Genomic DNA, 19,772 nt, shown 5'->3' on the forward strand with positions numbered 1-19,772 from the left:
TATATATAGATTGAAATTCTCTCTCCCACCCACGCCTTACCACCACCATGATTACTCTGTGACTCTTATTAGGTGCACAACTAATTTCCTCATTGGTACCGTTACCACTACTGTTAAAGTTTTAAGTTTATTAATTAGCGTCACAAGTAGACTTACGTTAACACTGCAATGAAATTACTGTGAAAATCCCCTACTTACCACATTCCAGTGCCTGCTCGGGTGCATTGAGGGAGAATTTAGCATGGCCAATGCACCTAACCAGCACGTCTTTCGGACTGTGGGAGGAAGCCGGAGTACCCAGAGGAAACCCACGCAGATATGGGGAGAACGTGCAGACGCCGCACGGGCAGTGACCCAAGCTGGGCATTGAACCTGGGTCCCTGGCGCTGTGAGGAAGCAGTGCTAACGGCTGTGCCACCATTGGTAACCTATAAACAGCATCCACAAATATTTGCTGCCCTATGCTGGCTGTTAGCTCCATCCAAAATGATTTTACTTCTTGATCTTCCGATCTATGATCCTTTCTCACTAATCTATGAATTTCATCCTTTATTAACATTGGTACCCTCACCCCCCCCCCCCCCCCCCCTCTTCCTTTTTGCTTATCCTTCTTGAATGTTGAATACCATTGAATATTCAATTCCCATCCTTGGTCACTCTGCAGTCATGTCCCTGTAATGGCAATTAGATCATACTCATTTACTTCTATTTGAGCCGTCAATTCAGCTACTTTGTTGCGAATGTTGTGTGCATTCAGATGGATTGTCTTTATAACCTTTTTCTCTATTTTGATGCTGTCCGTTGTTTCCAATGCCTTCCAGTTTTTCTTGTTGCTTTTCTTCCAACGATTACCAGCTTTGTTTCTCTCCTATCTGAATTCCTTCTGGGGTTCCCATACCCCTGCCAAACTAGTTTACATCCTCCCCAATAGCACTATCAAATCTCCTTGCGAGGATATTGGTCCTAGTCCTGTAACGGTGTAATCCATCCTCCCAGTACAGGTTCCACTGCCCCAGAGCTAGTCCCAGTGTCTCTGAAACCTAAAGTCCCCCCCCCCAACACCTCTTGTACCATCTGTCCAACCATGTGTTAATTTGCTTTATCTCCCTGTTTCCGTACTCACTCAGATGTGGCAATGGGACTGATCCTGATTTTACTATCTCTTTTTTAAGACCTGCATTTTAATCCCTACCCTAGCTCTCTCAAATCTGCTTTCAAGACTCATCCCTCTTTCTTTGTCGTTGGTACTGATGTGGACCATGACCTCTGGCTATTCATTCTTCTGCCATAAGGAAGCTCTGCAGCCACTCATTGACATCCTTGACCCTGGCACCAGGGAGGCCGCTTACCATCCTGGAGTCACGTCTCCAGCTGCAGAAGCACATGTCTGTTTCCATAAATATTGATGCCTACTACTAATAATCTACCAGTTGTCTTCCTGCCCTCCTTCCAAGGAGACTTGCAGTGGCTGCATGCCTCTGAGAAACCATCCCCTTTATCAGTATCCAAAACTGAAAATTCATTGGTGAGCAAGATGGACACTGGGACTCCTGCACTGCTTGGCTGGTGGTCCCAAACTGTTTGGCACTCACCCATTCCTTCTTTGCCTGCAGTGTGACCATCTCTCTAAACATGCTATCCATGTAGTTAGTTCTCAGTCTTTTGGAAGGATGAAGGGGGGATCTTATTGAAACTTACAGGATACTGCGAGGCCTGGATAGAGTGGACGTGGAGAGGATGTTTCCATTAGTAGGAAAAACTAAAACCAGAGGACACAACCTCAGGCTAAAGGGGCAATCCTTTAGAACAGAGATGAGGAGGAATTTCTTCAGCCAGAGTAGTGAATTTGTGGAACTCTTTGCCGCAGAAAGCTGTGGAGGCCAGGTCATTGAATGTCTTTAAGACACAGATAGATAGGTTCTTGATTAATAAAGGGGTCAGGGGTTATGGGGGAAAGGCAGGAAAATGGGGATGAGAAAAATATCAGCCATGATTGAATGGCGGAGCAAACTCGATGGGCCGAGTGGCCTAAATTCTGCTCCTATGTCTTATGGTTGCATCACAGTGACTCCAGCCAGTGCTTGAGTTACAAAACTCTGAACTCAAGTTTCTGCAGCTGGTGATCCTGCAGATATGGTCATCAAGGCCATGGTAGAGTCCTGTGACTTCCCAAATGTTACAAAATACACATTATATGTGGCAAAGCTGCCTCGCCAAGCCTTCACTTTGTGGACTCTATTATAAACCAGAGACTAGAAAGTAGAAGTAGTCACCAGCTACTCATTAATTGGCTCCTTCCCTTGTGCCATCATCACTTTTTAATTCTTGACATCTGGGAGACATTAGTGGAGGCCATTACGCAGGCTTCACGCTGAGCACCACGGCCTCCGTGAGTCTCTATGGTTAAGCTTTCCAGAGTAATCGGCTCCATGCTGAAAATCAGCGCGGAGTTGATTACAATACGATTAGCGGGCCCGGGGCTGAATTCTCTGGGCCCATTACCATCTCTTCCCCCCACCCCCCTCGCCAGGAGGGGTTCACTCCAGTGGGGTGGGATGAAAATCCCACTGGAGGGAGGTAATTGAGGCCTTTCAACCACCCCCCACCCCCCAAATGTTGGATGTAATACGGGGGGGGGGGGGGGGAATATCCCTGGGCAGTGCAGGCACGTTGGCACTTCCCACAAGGCATCGGGCGGGGCCAGAGGGAGCGGGGCCTGTTGGGTGGGAGATCGATTTGGGAGGTACCCGCAGACGGGAGGATGGCAATCAGGGCTGGCCATCCAGATGGGTGGGGATGGGGAGGGAAAGGGAAACTGGGAGGTCGCAGCTGGCTGGATGGGGGGGTTCTAGGCGGCCAGTGATCGGGGGTGTGGAGGGCCCTGCAAGGCCAGCGATCGGGGATTGCAGGGCTGGCCAGCGATCTGGAGGCCAGCAATGCGGGGTCACTGCGCATGCGCTGATCTCCGCACTGAGAGATGCATTGTGTGTCGGAGATTTGCTGTGGAAATCACGCTGGAAAAAAACAGTGGGAGTTGCTCCCTTTTTCTTGGGTAAATGGTTGCTTTAAGGAAATATATTTGTTTGTCTTTTATTTCAAACATTGATTTTCATAAACCCTATAGTGCCTTTGCATTGTGTAAAATGTAGCTGAAGCACTTTGCACTGCCTGAGCTTGTCAGTACTGTCATATCCTTTTGTAGTAGTATGACAATCTTGGACTTGAACAGGCTCAATGGACCAGCCAGTCTTGTATTCCTTTTCGCATCTTTACATGTTATTTAGAGCAGATAACTTGGAAGTAATGGGGATGATCTTAGCATCTCACCCCGCCGGTCAACTGGGGAGTTGGGGGGAATCGGTCATGGAGGCAAGCTATTGCTGGGGGAAAGGGTGACTGCACACCTGTTGCACAGGACAGAGATCTACACGTGCGCAATGGCGCCATCTGCTGGCTTTTGCTGAGTTTAGGCCCCGCCCCCACCCCTGCTGGTGGGAAACAGATCTTGCTTCATTTTCTCCCCTCAGTGAGGTAAGATTCGATTTTTAACTCACCCAAAAAAAAGGCGCCACTCTCCCGTTTTCACGCTTGTTTCACACCAATGGGTTTTCAAAAGTGCTCTGTTACAACTTTATTTTAAAATTCAACTGACTCGCCAGAATTCTAGCATCTTTTATTTAAAATAGATTTATTTTATTACTTTTCGGGACCTAGTTTTTATAATCAGAAACTTGCACATTAATTAGATCATCTGAAAGCTATCATGTTAGCTTTTTTTTTGTTTCACAATGTGGTATCAATAACTACCCCAGAAACAAATACTGAACAGTTTTGTTGTTACAATTTTAATGCAGTTGAAACCAAAAAAAGTTGCTTTTATCCTTCCATGTTAGAGATGTGGGCGTCCTAGCAATGCCCACATTTAAACTGCATATCTAGTTGCACTTGAGAAGATGATGGTGGGCCATCTTTGTAAGTAACTGTAGTTCATGTCATGAATTTTATTTTAAATTACTATCTGTGATATATCAGAACTATCTTCTCTGTGTTAATCTTAATATCAAGCTTTTGATGCAAATGTGGTTACTGGTCACTGCCGTTCCGATTTTGACAGACCAATTAATGAAGATGAAGTCCAAATTCTTCACAATAGACAGTATGATGCTATTGCTCAGAAGCAAGTGACGGTGGACAAACAGCTCCAGACTGAGGTACAATGCAGATAATTTAGTTTGGCTTTTGTTGTTCAAGTGTTCAAATAATTAAAAAGAAAAGTTGAGACAGAGATACTACTGTTGTTTAGTGGATAAGGCTTCTTTCATATTTTGGATGATAACTGATTCTTATGTTGAAATACTAGTGGTTGACTTCCGCCAAAGGGTGCTTGATTCTCCACATAACTCCAGCAGCTTCAGACCCTTTGCTGAAATGTCTAAAACGCATGAGTCATGTTTTGGAAATCCCACTAACAAAAGTTGTATCTGTCTGAAAGCAACTGCACTTTCACATATGCCACTTGGACATTCTCCACCCTTGCTGTATAAAGGGAGATATGTGAAACCAGCTTTGTGCTCACACTGTGGTGAACCTGAGACTGGGGGTTATGGGTTGGAGCCTACGCCATACCACTATGGCACAGCATTCTGAGTCTAACATTTCTATCAGCTTCTTACGGCTGTTCATAGTTCTAAGCATTGAACAATCCAAATTCAATTTTCAGCTGAAATAGCTGAATACACTGAAGTTAAACTATGTTATTGAATTATAGTGTGAATTTTATGCTATTACCTACATGTTGAGCAAAAAAAAAATTCTGTCACTTTTTGCCTTGATGGGTACATAGTGTTTGGACCTTGCAACTAGAAATCATAAAATAGTTACAGCACAGAAGGAGGGTTTGTCATGGGTTTGTCATGTCTCTGCCAGCTCTCTAATAAGCAACTCAGCTGCTGTCACTCCCCTGTCTTTTCCTGGTATCCCAGAATTTTTTTTCTTTTCAGATAATTGTCCAATTCTGATCATAAAGTCATGATTGAATATGCTTACACCTTGGACAATGCATTCCTGATCCTGTGTACTTTGCTGTGTTTTTAAAAAAAATAATGTTGCCTTTGGGTCTTCTGCCATTCACTTTAAATGATTGTAGCTCTGGTTCTCAACCCTAATTGACTCAACATTGTTGGTTCAAGTAAAATTTCCTCTTTTAGGCTAAAGGTAATAACACGGTCTACACCGCAAGTGAAAATGGCACAATAAAAAGTTGGTGTAATATGAAACCACTGACCTCTGCATTCTGAAAACAAATCATTTATTTTGTTTCATAATTTTAGATTCTTATTATTGCATAAACAGTTGAAAGCCATTGGCACTTCAGTCAAAGTGTACCTAAGCTTTTTATTAAAACCCTCCTATGAAAAAGTTTGCACTTCTAAAAATTAATTTAAAAAATGATTCTAACACTCCTAAGATTCCATTGTGATACCCTTGCGTGTAAGCCTTCAAACGCAAGTGATATTTACACAAAGAAGGATTGTTTTATGAAATGAAGGAACTATGTCAGAAGATGTGAGGAATAAAATAGATGATCTTTTCTCTGTGCAACGTATTAGGACACGGGTATAGTTTCAAAAGATATCCAGTGCCCACACTGAACTAATGCCTCCCCAGTTAAATCCAAAGCTGAGGTTTATGACTGCTTTTGGGCTTGCCTAAAGCAAAGTATTTGGAAGATCATTCTCTCCAAAAGGACTAAGATGATTGGAGCAATGAACTTGACACCATCCAATTTACCTCCTGTCTCAGGCTTGTAGCTGTTGAATAATAGAAATTCCTGTCAGCTTTGGCACATACCTTTTACTTCGCAGCATGAATATCTGATAAGGGCAGGGAGAAGAATATCTTTGTGGAACTGGTTCTGTGTGTCTTAAATACTAGACACTGAGCAGGGCTGGCATAAACTTAACAGGAAGTTGACCTGTAGTTCACCTCAACGCTCACATTCTCTTTCCCAAACCTCAGTAGCAGCAGCCCCCACCCACCCACCCCCCTTCCCCCTGCCACCCTACCTCCCCACCACCACCACCATAAAAATTGCCTCGACCCAACTAGCTGCTGATTTGACATTAACACAGCATGCGCAAAGAGGAAATGAGAATAATATCTATAGTTTTTTAAGTAAGACTGATACATTTAAGATGTTGCTACAACCTTTTTTTCTTTCATGGCAGGCTTTGCTTGCTTGCTTCTCCTATGTATGAGGTTACAGAAATATTGTCTAGTATTTCCTTAGGCTTAAAAGGGAACTGGAGATTGTGTTAGTTGGGAAAGTCAAAACGTGTAAACTAAGACTGCAAACATTAAATAGCGACATTTTTTAATTGTTTTAAGACTTAGTAATTTTGCAGTTGTGGTTACTTTTAGAGGAAATTGGTAAGTCAGAGCCAGAGATCTATAATGTGCACGGTAGCACAGTGGTTAGCACTGCTGCTTCGCAGCTCCAGGGACCTGGGTTCGATTCCCGGCTTGGGTCACTGTCTGTGTGGAGTTTGCACATTCTCCTTGTGTCTGCGTGGGTTTCCTCCCACAGTCCAAAGATGTGCGGGTTAGGTTGATTGGCCATGCTAAAATTGCACCTTCGTGTCCTGAGATGCGTAGATTAGCAGGGTAAATATGTAGGGATAAGGGGCTAGGGCCTGGGTGGGATTGTGGTCGGTGCAGACTCGATGGGCCAAATGGCCTCTTTCTGCACTGTAGGGTTTCTATGAATGCTGCATCCTGTGAATCAACCTACCATCAAGAATAGGATTTGTCTAGTTGTATACTTCATCTGACTTGGATCCATTTAACAAAATACTTGCACCTGATTTGCTCTTGTTCTTCTTCACTCTTCCTCTCCCCAATAATTCCTCTCAAATTGCATATGCTTTGCCCATTCAGAAGAGGATATTGCTAACATTCTGCTAGCAGTGTTGTGCATGATTACTGCATCTAATTTTTTCTTCCCACTGTAGTGAGATGAGATGACCAACAGCACAGCAACCACTTTATGGTATAGACAATGTATTGTTTGGATCAATTGGATTCATAACAGGCTAATTGACCATAAGTACTGATTTAATTATGGCGGTCGGACCGCCAATTTTGGTGGCCGCTCAGCATTTGTATCAGGGAGGCGAGCTCAGGGGAAGGTGGTGAGGTGGGTACCCACCCTATTTTAATTTGAGTTTTGTTTCCATTGGTAAAGAAACTATGATGATCCAACAAATTGAAAATTATAAAGGTGGTTAACATTGGAGCTGATCCAAATTGTGCACACTGATTTAAAAATTAAAAGCTATAATTTGACCTAAGCAATAAAAACTAAAAATAAGTTGGGTGTTTAGAATTTTTTCACACATGGGGGAATATCTGTAAGGAATAATGTGAAACAAAGACGACCACATCTTTTTTTTCTGGAAGAACAGAAAATTAGGGGATATTAGGATGTGAAAGTGGATTGAGATCAACCATAAAAGAATTGGGTCCAATTCTTTCCCTGTTCCAATTCTTTCCCTGTTCCTAAAATATTATATTCCTAACTACACTGTGGTCTCCTTTATGCTTGAAATTAAATGCTGAGTTTTTATATTGATGTGAATAATATTTCACCCATAAGTCTCGATAGAAAAAAGCAAAACTAAAAATCACCATTCTCGCCCTGTTTTAGCTTTGATTTTCCCCAACCTATGATTTTGTTTTCTTTTGCTTTCATTTTAATTACGTTGTACATTATTTTGTGTTAAATTCATTTGTAGGAATGCTAACCTGCTGCTCAAAATGCTTGTAACATAATTTTGCTTTCCTAGAGAGGTTTATCATTTGTTAACCCTTTTTATTTCGTTCACATGCAGTTAGCTGCACAAGAGGAGCAATTAAAGATAGAAGAAGAAGCATTTTATGCTGCACAACGTGAAGCAGCCAGGGCAGCAAAGCAGAAAAAGTTATTGGAGGTGAGGGCATGAAGCCCCTATTTGGTTCTGATCTGCAAAGGTCTTTACTCATATCCTGTTAACAAACTTTACTATAAGTGACCGCACGCATTACATTAAACTTTGTTTTTTCCAACAACGAAACATCTTGCCTAGTTTAGAATCCACTCAAAAAGGTATTGGCTGTACTTAGTTATTACTTAGAAATCCACAGCTAGAAATGTTTTCACTTTAGGACAAGTTGTCACTGGTAGTCACTGAAATTATCAGATGAGCTAATCAAAAAGGCCATCAAGTTTCAGTTTCTGCTTCGCTGCATGAAGTATAAAGTAATTATAATCTGAGGTTGTCGAGCTGAGTGCAGTCAAATGCTTGAACCCCTGAGGAATTAGTCTTGTATTTCACATTAGCCACAATATAACAGCAACTGATGCAAGTCAATGCTTCAAAATTGGAATTTATTTGGATGACAATGGTCAGCTAGACCATCTTTTAAGTTTTACTCAAATGTTAACATTAAAATTTCAAGGACATTCCCATGCTGGTGATCAGGGCACTGTTCAGAAGCCTAATGTACACTATGCAGAGCTCTGTTTTCCCCTAACTATAGAGCAGATATAAAAACTGCTGGTATAATTGTGCTACCAGCTCATACCACTCTAAATGTAAGCTACTGTTTTATTAAAGTTTCAAGTTTAAGTAGCAAGTTTGATTAGAGAATGTCTGCCATCCTGGCTACACGTTCTTATTTGATAATCGTGGCATCACCTGTAATCCACAGTGATGTATCTTTCCACAGTGGAATGATCAGAACAAGTGGCAATTGTCATCGATGAAGAGAGTAGCCAACTGGGTGCCATCATTTGGAATTTAATTTATTGACTTTAATATTCAATGATTAGATTATTTTCAATTTTGATCTTTAATATAGGGATGGGCAATAAATGTGGACCATGCCAGTAATGTCCACATCCTGTGAAAGAATGAACAAACATTAATCTATAAACACCTGCAGTGACTTTAAAACACTATACAAATTACTCAATATTGGAAAGTGACTCATATTAGAAATTGGAAACTTACAAAAATTGAAGTACACTTGTAAAAAGGGTTGATTTCCAAAAAGGAAACCATACTCTACAAATTAAAAATAAGCTTTGTTCTATTCATATCTTTCCAGTTGTAGCCTGCAATGGTTTCTCTTCCTACCTTTGTATCATTGCCTCTGGAGTCTCCCAAAGATCTATCCCAGGCACTCTGCTATTTCTCATGTACATGCTGCGGCTCACCGACATCAGCTGAAGAAATGGTATCCGGCTTAACTCTGTACTCTGACGACGCCACTTCCATCTCACCCTGTATCTCAATCACTATCATTCCCATAGTTGTCAGACTGCCTGTCTGATATCCAGTCCTGGACGTGCTGCAATTTATTCCAATGAAATAATGCAAAGATAAAAGTCATTCTTTCCAGCTTTTGCCTCAAACTCCTTTTCCTCATCATCGACTGCACACCCTTCCCTGACCATTGTCCCAGACTGAACCAGACTATTCACAACATCAACACCCTATTTGACCCTGAGCTGAACATCCGACCCCCCCCCTCCTCCCCCCGTTTCCCCCGGCCGTATTTTCTCCGTCACTTCTACATCTTAAACATTGCTAATTCCTGCTCCTGTCAATGCTGTTCAAATTGGTTTTCGATCTTCCACCCTCAATAAACTTGTGCTTGAAGTCTTACCTGTATTCTAACCTACACTAATTCTCTCTGACCTACATTGGCTCCCAGACCACCAATGCATTTATCATCCTCTTTATTTAAAATTCCTCCATGCCCTCGCCTCTTCGTTCATCCTTCCCTATCTCTGTCACTTCCTACAATCATCCAAGAACCGTGCAGTCCTCCAACTCTGACCTTGTGTACATACACTATTTCTTTGCCCACTATTGACAGTCATGCCTTTGGCCTTATTGGTCCTAAGCTCTACAATTTCCTCCCTAAATCATTTTGCTTCTCCACATCTCCCCGTCCTTTTAAGATTCTTCTTAAAACATATCTCTTTAAACAGGCATTTGACTACCTCCTTAGGTCAATGGCAGCTTCTGCCTGATGACACTTGTGTGAAACACCTTGGGACATTTTCCTGTATAAAATATGCTGTCATTGAAGTCCTGAAGTATTTTGGTCAGGACATCTGGACAATATTGCAAAATGTTAAATCAGTTAACCAATCTGAGGTCAAAAAGCAACTAAAATCATTATTTTTAAAATTTTACTGTGACTTCTGTTTCTTCGCCAAATTGCACTCAATCTGCATATTTAATGTGTAGCTTGTTGATAGTTTTGATATAAATACTTGATGGAACTAAGTACTCCTAATGTAATCAGGAAACTGGAAAACAATTTCAGATTAATTTAGATTTTGATTAATTCTGAAAAACATTATATAGTAAGACAGTTGCTTTTTGAGGCAGAGTTTGATAAATGATTTTGTTTGGAAACTATTTTTGGGAAGGCTTATTCTTGCATTTTCCTTCATGCTTTACAGCTCACTAATGTTTATTATTTAAGATGAGCTTGATTACAGCCTCACCTATAAGCTAGATATGTTGTATATTTTGCTAGCTTCCAAATTGGCTTCTGGTCTGAAAATTAAGTTGTACTACATTTGTGCAAAGATGATCAATTAACCAATCTCTGCGCTTTATAGCAACAAAGGTTGCAAAAGATGAAACAGAGGGCCATGTCTGCTGCATACCCTGATCAACAAAAAAGGTGAGACCTTTTTAATATTCCAGGTGTTTCCAGTGAATTTTTACACAGATGCTGCATTTCAGTTTTAATTTGTAGTCATTGTAAACTATATTGTTTGTCACTTCTGTAACAAAAGGGGATCAAGTGTTATTAGTAGTATGTATTTTGAATTCCAGTTGATTCTTTTGGAGGATAGTTAGCCCTAAGACACTGAGATGGCAGAGCACGCAGGAGTTACCAACAATAGCATATGTTAGCTTGCATGTATGTTTCCCCAACTGTGCAGTTGGCTAGGGCAGTTAACTGAGTCAGACAAAAAACAATCTGGTCTAAAATGGCCAATGTTGGCTAATAGCAATAATTAACTTGCGTGTGAATTGAGAAAGGAAAAGTCAATTGTTTCTTGGTTCTGTTTGGTACCCTTGTGATACACTCAGTAGTCAGATAGCCTACAAATAGCATGTGATTTAAGCTGTATTGAGTGAGTGCCGCATTGCTGGGGGTGCCATCATTTGGATAAATAGAGGTCCTACCTACTTTTTCGGGTGGACATAAAACAGCCCTTGCAACTAGATGAGTGGTGAGTTTGCCCAGTGTTTGGGCTAGCATTCTCTTCAACACTGCAGTGAAGTTAATCATCCATATTCAAGAAACTACAAACCTAATTTATGCAACCTGTCCTCCAATTTAACTCCCTTAGCTCTAGCATAGTTCTGGTATTCTCATCTGCACTCTCTCCAAGACCATTGGATTCTTCCTGAGATGCAATGCCCAGATGTGAACACACTGCTTCATATGGAGAATAACCAGTGCTCTGTAGAACTGTAGCATAACTTGCACCCCTTTATCTCAAGAGGGCTAGAATACAAAGACCTACAATCCATTATTCTTTTAAATGATTTTCTTACCTGTCCACTAGCTTTGTAATTTCTGTACTTGGACCCCGAAATCTCTTCCCATCCACATTTCCTACTTATCATTATTTATTATTTAGAAACTATTCTTAACTACCTTTTTGTCTGAAATGGACAGCCTGCATTTCCTGACATTGAGTTTCATTTACTACAGTTTTGCCCATTCAGTCTATCAATAATCCTTTAACTTGCTGCTCCAAACTATGTTAATGGTGGTGTCAGCAGACTCCAATATATTATTGTTTTGTTATTCAAGTAATTTATACCTATAATGAAAAGCCAAGATGCCAGCATGGATCCTTGAAGAACACCAATAGTCACATCCTGTTAAATTGAGTACATATCTACTCTCTTATCGACCTCCAAACAATGGCAGCAGGTAGCCCCCAATTCAATGTGCTTACTTTTGCTAAGTTTCATATGTTAACCTGGTTGAATACCTTCTAGGATTTAAGAAAGCTTAGATCCATAGACACGGCCTGTATACCATGTTTCTTACCACCACAAAAATTCAACTAAGTTTAAGTTTATTTATTAGTGTCACAAGTAGGCTTACATTAACATCGCATTGAAGTTACTGTGAAATCCCCTAGTCACCACACTCCAGCGCCTGTTTGGGTACACTGAGGGAGAATTTAGCATAGCCAATCCACCAAACTAGCATGTCTTTTGGACTGTGGGAGAAAACCAGAGCACCCAGACATGACTTTCCCTTCACAATTCCTTGATAACTTTCTCTAATCAGCTATTTGTCCAAATGTTCCATCAATCTGCCACAAATAACAAATTTGAGTTGCTTTTAAACAACTGACTTTAAACTGATAGGACTGAAATCCCCTGATGCACCTCTCCAACCTTAAATAAATGAAATTGGCAGTTGTCCAATCCAAGGGAACATTTCATGAATTGAAAATTGTGGCAGATTATGATTAACACATCGATTCCCACACCTACTTTCAAAAACATGGAGTGGGAGCCACTGAAATCCTGGAAACTTGTCCAACTTTAATCCCATTGGTTATCCAGTACTAGTTGTTTAGAAAGTTTATATTAAATCTAGTTAGTTCCCTGCTTCAGTTTATTTTGTTTTCCTTGTATCTATACTGCTTTGTCATCGTGCTCATTCTCTAGTGTGAGGGGATGCAACTAAAAATTAGTTGTTTAGTAATTCTGTCATTTCCTGATCTCCCAGTTCCACTTGTAAGGCACTAGAATTCCATTGGAAAGGCAAGGGCAGCAAGTTCTCCTCCAAGCTACTCATCATCCTGACTTGGTTCCTTCGTTGGTGTTGGGTCAAAATCCTGGAATTCCTCCTCAGCTGCACTGTGGGTTTACCTGCACCACATGGAATGCAGCATTTCAAGAAGACAGTTCACCACCACCTTCTCAAGGGCAATTAGAGTTGGGCAATGAATGCTGGCATTGTCAACCACACCAACGCCCCTAGAATGATTTTTAAGAAAAAACAATGAAGTTGTTTTTTTCCTTTTCTCATCCAAATGCATTATTACAAAGTGCATACGTGTTGATATTAGGCAGCGGGTATTTACTGGCCCAATTCTAGCCTGCTGAATAGGCTGTCGGGGCTAAAATGGACATCAAAGCATTTCCGATTCACCTAGCCTGCCCCGCTGGCCCCGATCAGGTTCCCAATTAGAATGGGTGGGAACCTGATTGTGCAAAAGTATTGGTTTAAATTTCATTAGCGGAATTGAAGCCCAATTCAACACCCTCCCACCATTCACCCGCCTCCCCAGCGGGATCTGCACCAGATGAGCTTTGGTGTTGGCCATGACCAGCGTGGACTTGATGCATTGAACCTGAAGGGGATTAAGGAAGTAAGTGCAGTGCCCAGGTGCGCCTCTGCCGGGCTGCAGCGAGAGGATCCCCCAATCGTCCTGGGGGTTGGGTGGGCTCCAGCTGGAGGAAAGGGGTTGACCTCGGCACTCTACCCTGGGATGGGAGTCTTAATGGTTAGACTGCCCCTTCTAGCCCTAGGAAACCTGAACATCACTAGAGGTGATTTCAGGCATCTCTCAAATCAAATTCTTCATTCTGGCCTGTGGACTGTGAAAAATTTGAAGTGGCCTGGTCACTTTAATCTCCATGTGCCCTGGACACCTGGCAGGATTCCAAATAACAGCACCACTCCATTCTGCAGAAAAGATTTCCCCTTTCTGTCAGAAGCTGCAATTGTGGAAAGACCTCTTTTGAGTCCTCTGACAGACAGACAAGTCACTTTCAGTGTGGGGGCGGGGGGGGGTTCCCATCTCCACAGCTGCTCACTCAGCCCCATTTTTTTTAACACTGCATTTATTCCTAGTCTCCGAGTCTTCCAGAAAGCACAAATGATTGGAAGTCCTTTGCTTTCCTCAAATAAATTTTGATTTCATACAATTTCATAGTGCAGTCCAACAAGACATTGATTGACAGCTTAATGATTTTTTGCACAGCATGTAGTGTTTATCTTTCCCTTCACGGTAGAATGCATCTGAATTGCCCCCCATTGTTCCTAACAGTAATGTTTACACAAAAGAGGGACTGAGAGTACTTAGCTACTTTTGAGGTTGTCCAGGAGGCATGGAGAGTGATCAAGTGAGCAGGCCATTTCAAATTTTTCAGTCCACAAACCAGAATTAAGACTTTGACCAGAGAAATGCCTGAAATCACCATGCCAAGAGTGATGTTCTGGTTTCTTAGGGCTGGAAGGAGAAGTCTAGCCACTAAACCCCCATCCCAAGGGAGAGTGTCCAGGTCAACCCCTTGCTCCCACTGGAAGTGCCCCCAACCCTCAGGACCCTCATGGGACACTTTCTCGGCTGCCTGGCAGCATCACAGGCACATAGGCACTGCACTTATTTCCTTTACTCCCCTTGAAGTACAAGGCACCAGGTCAGGGCCGGGGGCCAGTGCAAGGTTGGCACAGGGGGCGCCGAGGAGGGTCCATCAGAGAGTGTCTCTCTGGTGGGGGGGGCGGGGGGGTTCACTGCGGCCTCTGATTTGTGGGGGGTGGCCAACTAACCCTCATGCCTGCCTGGTGTTGGAAGGAGGGGGGGGGGGGGGGGGTGTGACTTGTTCTTTGTGCGGTGGGGAGAGGTTGGGGTGTTCTTTCTCTGAACAACCGGGCTGGCTAATGTGTTTTTCACACTGCGTACATTTAAATGGTTAAGGTGGGCGAATCTCAACTTGCAGCCACCGCTAATGCTGGTGGGAAACACTCTGATTTGATCTTTTGATTTGATTTATTGTCACATGTATTAGTATACAGTGAAAAGTATTGTTTCTTGCGCGCTATACAGACAAACCATGCTGTTCATAGAGAAGGAAATGAGAGAGTGCAGAATGTAGAGTTACAGTCATAGCTAGGGTATAGAGAAAGATCAACTTAATGTAACGTAGGCCCATTCAAAAGTCTGACAGCAGCAGGGAAGAAGCTGTTCTTGAGTCGGTTGGTACGTGACCTCAGACTTTTGTATGTTTTTCCCGACGGAAGAAGGTGGAAGAGAGAATGTGCAGGATGCGTGGGGTCCTTAATTATGCTGCCTGCTTTGCCGAGGCAGTGGGAAGTGTAGACAGAGTCAATGGATGGGAGGCTGGTTTGTGTGATGAATTGGGCTACATTCACGACTTTTTGTAGTTCCTTCCAGTCTTGGGCAGAGCAGGAGCCATATCAAGCTGTGATACAACCAGAAAGAATGCTTTCTATGGCGCATCTGTAAAAGTTGGTGAGAGTCGTAGCTGACATGCCAAATTTCCTTAGTCTTCTGAGAAAATAGAGACATTGGTAGGCTTTCTTAACTATAGTGTCGGCATGGGGGGACCAGGACAGGTTGTTGGTGACCTGGACACCTAAAAACTTGGAGCTCTCGACCCTTTTTTCCCACTGGTGTGAATGGATGAATCGTGCCCATCAAGTGTGAACAAGATCAAGCTTGGGTATAAAGTACCCCTTGATCACATCTGACACTCTTATCTCATTTCATACATGAAGAATAAATTGAAATGTCAAACAATGATCACTCTTCCAAGAAAGGTTAGAAATGCTAAGCTTGGCTTTTGAATTAACTTTATTGTTGTGATATTTATCCAGTTAAAATATCAAACATACTTGGGGCTTTCCACTGATTTTGTGAAGAGCAGATATCAAATGAGCTATGATCCTCTAATTAATCATTGAGATAATTAGTTTATTCCATCACTTGCTATTTCCTGAAACCCTCCCATCCCGCCACTCTTGCCTCCAGCAACAAATGTGAAGATCTCTCAAAGATTTTTGGCACCAAGATAACCATCCATTTAGTTTGTTCAGCTGTTTTTCTGGCCCTGAGCTACCAAGTCACAGTTCCTCAAGCACTCAGCCACCAACTCGTTCTAATTTCTCTCCCATCCCCCTTTTACTAGCATGGATAGAGGATTGGTTAACTAACAGAAAGCAAAGAGTGGGGGTAAATGGGTGTTTTTCTGGTTGACGATCAGTGACTAGTGGTGTGCCTCAGGGATCAGTGTTGGGACCGCAATTGTTTACGATTTACATAGATGATTTGGAGTTGGGGACCAAGTGTGGTGTGTCAGATTTCGCAGATGACACTAAGATGAGTGGCAGAGCAAAGTGTGTAGAGGACACTGAAAGTCTGCAAAGGGATATAGATAGTCTCAGTGAGTGGGCGAGGGTCTGGCAGATGGAGTACAATGTTGGTAAATGTGAGGTCATCCATTTTGGTAGGAATAACAGCAAAATGGACTATTATTTAAATAGTAAAAAATTGCAGCATGCTGCTGTGCAGAGGGACCTGGGTATCCATGTGCAAGAATTGCAAGGAGTTGGTTTGGAGGTTCAGCAGGTAATTAAGAAGGCAAATGGAATTTTGTCCTTCATGGCTAGAGGGATGGAGTTTAAAAACAGGGAGGTTATGCTGCAACTGTATAAGGTGCTGGTGAGGCCATACCTGGAGTATTGTGTACAGTTTTGGTCTCCTTACTTGAGAAAGGATATACTGGTACTGGAGGGGGTGCAGAGGAGATTCACTATGTTGATTCCAGAGTTGAGAGGGTTGGCTTAGGAGGAGAGACTGAGTAGACTGGGGGCTATACTCATTGGAATTCGGAAGAATTAGGGGAGATCTTATAGAAACATATAAGATTATGAAGGAAATAGATAAGATAGAAGCAGGAAAGTTGTTTCCACTGGCAGGTGAAACTAGAACTAGGGGGCATGGCCTCAAAAAAAAGGGGAAGCAGATTTAGGACTGAGTTGAGGAGGAACTTCTTCACCCAAAGGGTTGTGAATCTGTGGAATTCCCTGCCCAGTGAAGCAGTTGAGGCTACCTCATTGAATGTTTTTAAGGCAAGGATAAATACATTTTTGAACAGTAAAGGAATTAAGGGTTATGGTGAGCGGGCGGGTAAGTGGAGCTGAGTCCACAAAAAGATCAGCCATGATCTTATTGAATGGCGGAGCAGGCTTGAGGGGCCAGATGGCCTACTTCTGCTCCTAGTCCTTATGTTCTACCCTTTTTAAAACTGATCCATGTTGCTCTCTTTACGCTGGCTGTCAACTTCCGTTTAGGTGCTTAATATGAATATTTTTGAGGACCAAAGAAAGTAAATCTTTTGAAGAAAATGGAAAATAATCTTTATCCTATTAATGTCTTTGCCTTGCTTTCCAACAAGCAAAAGAATGTTAGGACATATAAATACAATTTGACAAATACTTGCATATTTCGGTATATTTATTCCCAAGAGCCGAAAATCAAATAATTGTCCAACAGCGACATTACTTTTTTAAAATTAATTCGTGGGACTTGGGCATCGCTGGCTGGCCAGCATTTATTGCCCATCTCTAGTTGCCCAAAGGCAATTGAGAGTCAGCCACATTGCTGTGGCTCTCGAGTCACACGTAAGCCAGACCAGATAAGGACAGCAGATTTCCATCCCTAAAGTGAACTAGATGGGTTCTTCCAACAATCGACAATGGTTTCATGGTCATCAGTAGATTCTTAATTCCAGATTTTTTATTGAATTCAAATTCCTCCATCTGCCGCGGTAGGACATGAACCTGGGTCCCCAGAACATTAGCTGAGTTTCTGGATTAATAGTCTAGCGATAATATCACTAGGCCACTGCCTCCCCACTTCTGGTGCTATCAGTAAACCTGCTCATACGCACTCTTTTATAGAATATAGCACTGTAAATCCAGCTTGTCTAACTTTCCAATCTAATAAACCCAATTTATTTAAAATAGTTTTTAACATAAATGTACCGCATGTTGTAATAATCACCTGTTAAAAGTTCATCTCTTAGCCTGGTTACCAATGTATTCCCAGGTTAGATTTGGAATATATCTATAAAGTATTACATTTTAGCACAAATGTACCATCATACATTTCAATTAAATATTTATAATGCATGTGCTTCTCAAAGCATTGGAAGATTGAATAATGCAACCTACATATAAAATTTGTTATTATCAGCAACACATCTTCAACTGAACAGGAAGGGTCAATTTTGCAAATTTGCATACCATGCATGAAGTATTGCAATTCAGGAATTTGCATCAGGAAATCAGGCATTGTTTCATGTTTTCCTCTTTAATTTTAAATCATGGAGAACATATCCATAATTTATTGATTTGCACTTGAGACTGCCATGTCTCCCTATTGGGTGCATTCATTCACAAACTCTAGATGTCTGAAATCTAGCTGCACATGACTAAATGATTGTTATTTTCTATCCTGTTTTGAACAGTGGGACAGGGGAAGAAGACTTTGAATCATATCTACAACATGCAAAGTCTCAATCTGAAGCTTTCAGGAACCAACACAGTAAGTTTGCTTCTTGGAAAATAAGGGTGTACTTTCTCCTACTGCTGTTTGACACATTTTTTAATGAATCACTGTTTTAGCAGTATAGAGTTGAACTGTTCATTGGGCCAGGGCTCCGTACCAATTAAGTTCTCAACATTAGTTCAACCATTAGTTTTTAATTCTTGGGATATGAATGCACTTCCCATCTATTGTTAGTCTGAGAAACTGGTGGAAGCCTGCTCCTTGAACCAGTGAAACTGTTGAAGGTACTCCCACAATGATGCTAAATAGGGAATTCCAGAATATTGGCTCAACATGATGAAGAGACAATGACACATGTCCACGTCAGAGTGTTGGTGTGACTTGAATAGGAGCTTAGTTCACCACAAAGCCTTCAATACACAGACTTGATCTTTTTCAACTGAGGCATTAATTCTTAAATCAAAAAGGGTTGAACATTAGCATTATTTTGATTTTGGGGTATGTGGCAAAATTATTGATTTGAGAGAGCATTGCAATTGTGTAGCTAGTCCACAAATTCTATCTCCTCTTGTCTCATATCAATGTAATGTTTTATATTTTCACATGCACAACAGCGTGCTTAGCCATCTAAAATCTCACTTTGGGTGTATAATCATTGTATTACTTATAACAGCATCTTGCTTGGTGGGACGGGTTCCAGATTCCTGGATCTGTGGAACTATAGTTTCAGTTATTTCGCCAGCGTGTTACTTTGCCCACCTTTCAAACTTTTCATCACTCCCCTTGTTTAAAAAGCCTGCAAAATGCTGTCACTAACTACCTACATTCTTAAAATGTTAATTCTCGATTCCTCCACGCTTTCCAAATACCACCAATCTCAAATATCCCTTTCTAAGACTCAAACAAGTAATTATTATCTATCACCATTGCCTCTTTCTCATTCTACCATTTATGTACCAGTTACAGCAGCAAGAATGTGATGGTTAAATCACCAATTATATCTGTATATTTGTGACCATTATGCATTTTCATCTTCCTCGACCCTTCTGCAGCCTTAATCACTACATACTCCAAAAGCTTTCCTCTATGGTTCCAGTAATATTAGCCCATCTCCTGCTGTCGCTACTTCTGCAATGTCCATTGAGTTATCTTTGGGTTGCCCAAGGCTCTATCCATTTCTGCATAGTGCCACTTGGTAACATTGTTCATCGATCAGCCTCCATCTGTTTGCAGCAACAACTCCAATTCAGTTTCTCTTCCCTCCTCTCCCAACAGTGGTTAGTATGGGTAGTGCTAAGCTGAATTTCAGATCCAGTGCTATGTAATTCCAGCTGAGTAATACAGCTCACTT

General features: G+C 41.7%; 1 protein-coding gene across 1 annotated transcript in view; it reads left to right on the forward strand.

The window, feature by feature from the left end:
- Positions 1-19,772, forward strand: part of ap1ar (adaptor related protein complex 1 associated regulatory protein) — a 107,643-nt gene that overhangs the window by 78,710 nt on the left and 9,161 nt on the right. Inside the window, exons 5-8 of the mRNA XM_078213556.1 lie at positions 4,115-4,211; positions 7,890-7,988; positions 10,679-10,743; positions 18,381-18,457. Of these exons, the coding sequence (XP_078069682.1) occupies positions 4,115-4,211; positions 7,890-7,988; positions 10,679-10,743; positions 18,381-18,457 (338 nt within the window). The remainder of the gene's footprint in view (positions 1-4,114; positions 4,212-7,889; positions 7,989-10,678; positions 10,744-18,380; positions 18,458-19,772) is intronic.

Source organism: Mustelus asterias, chromosome 1 (genome assembly GCF_964213995.1).
Source record: "Mustelus asterias chromosome 1, sMusAst1.hap1.1, whole genome shotgun sequence".
Taxonomy (NCBI): Eukaryota; Metazoa; Chordata; class Chondrichthyes; order Carcharhiniformes; family Triakidae; genus Mustelus; species Mustelus asterias.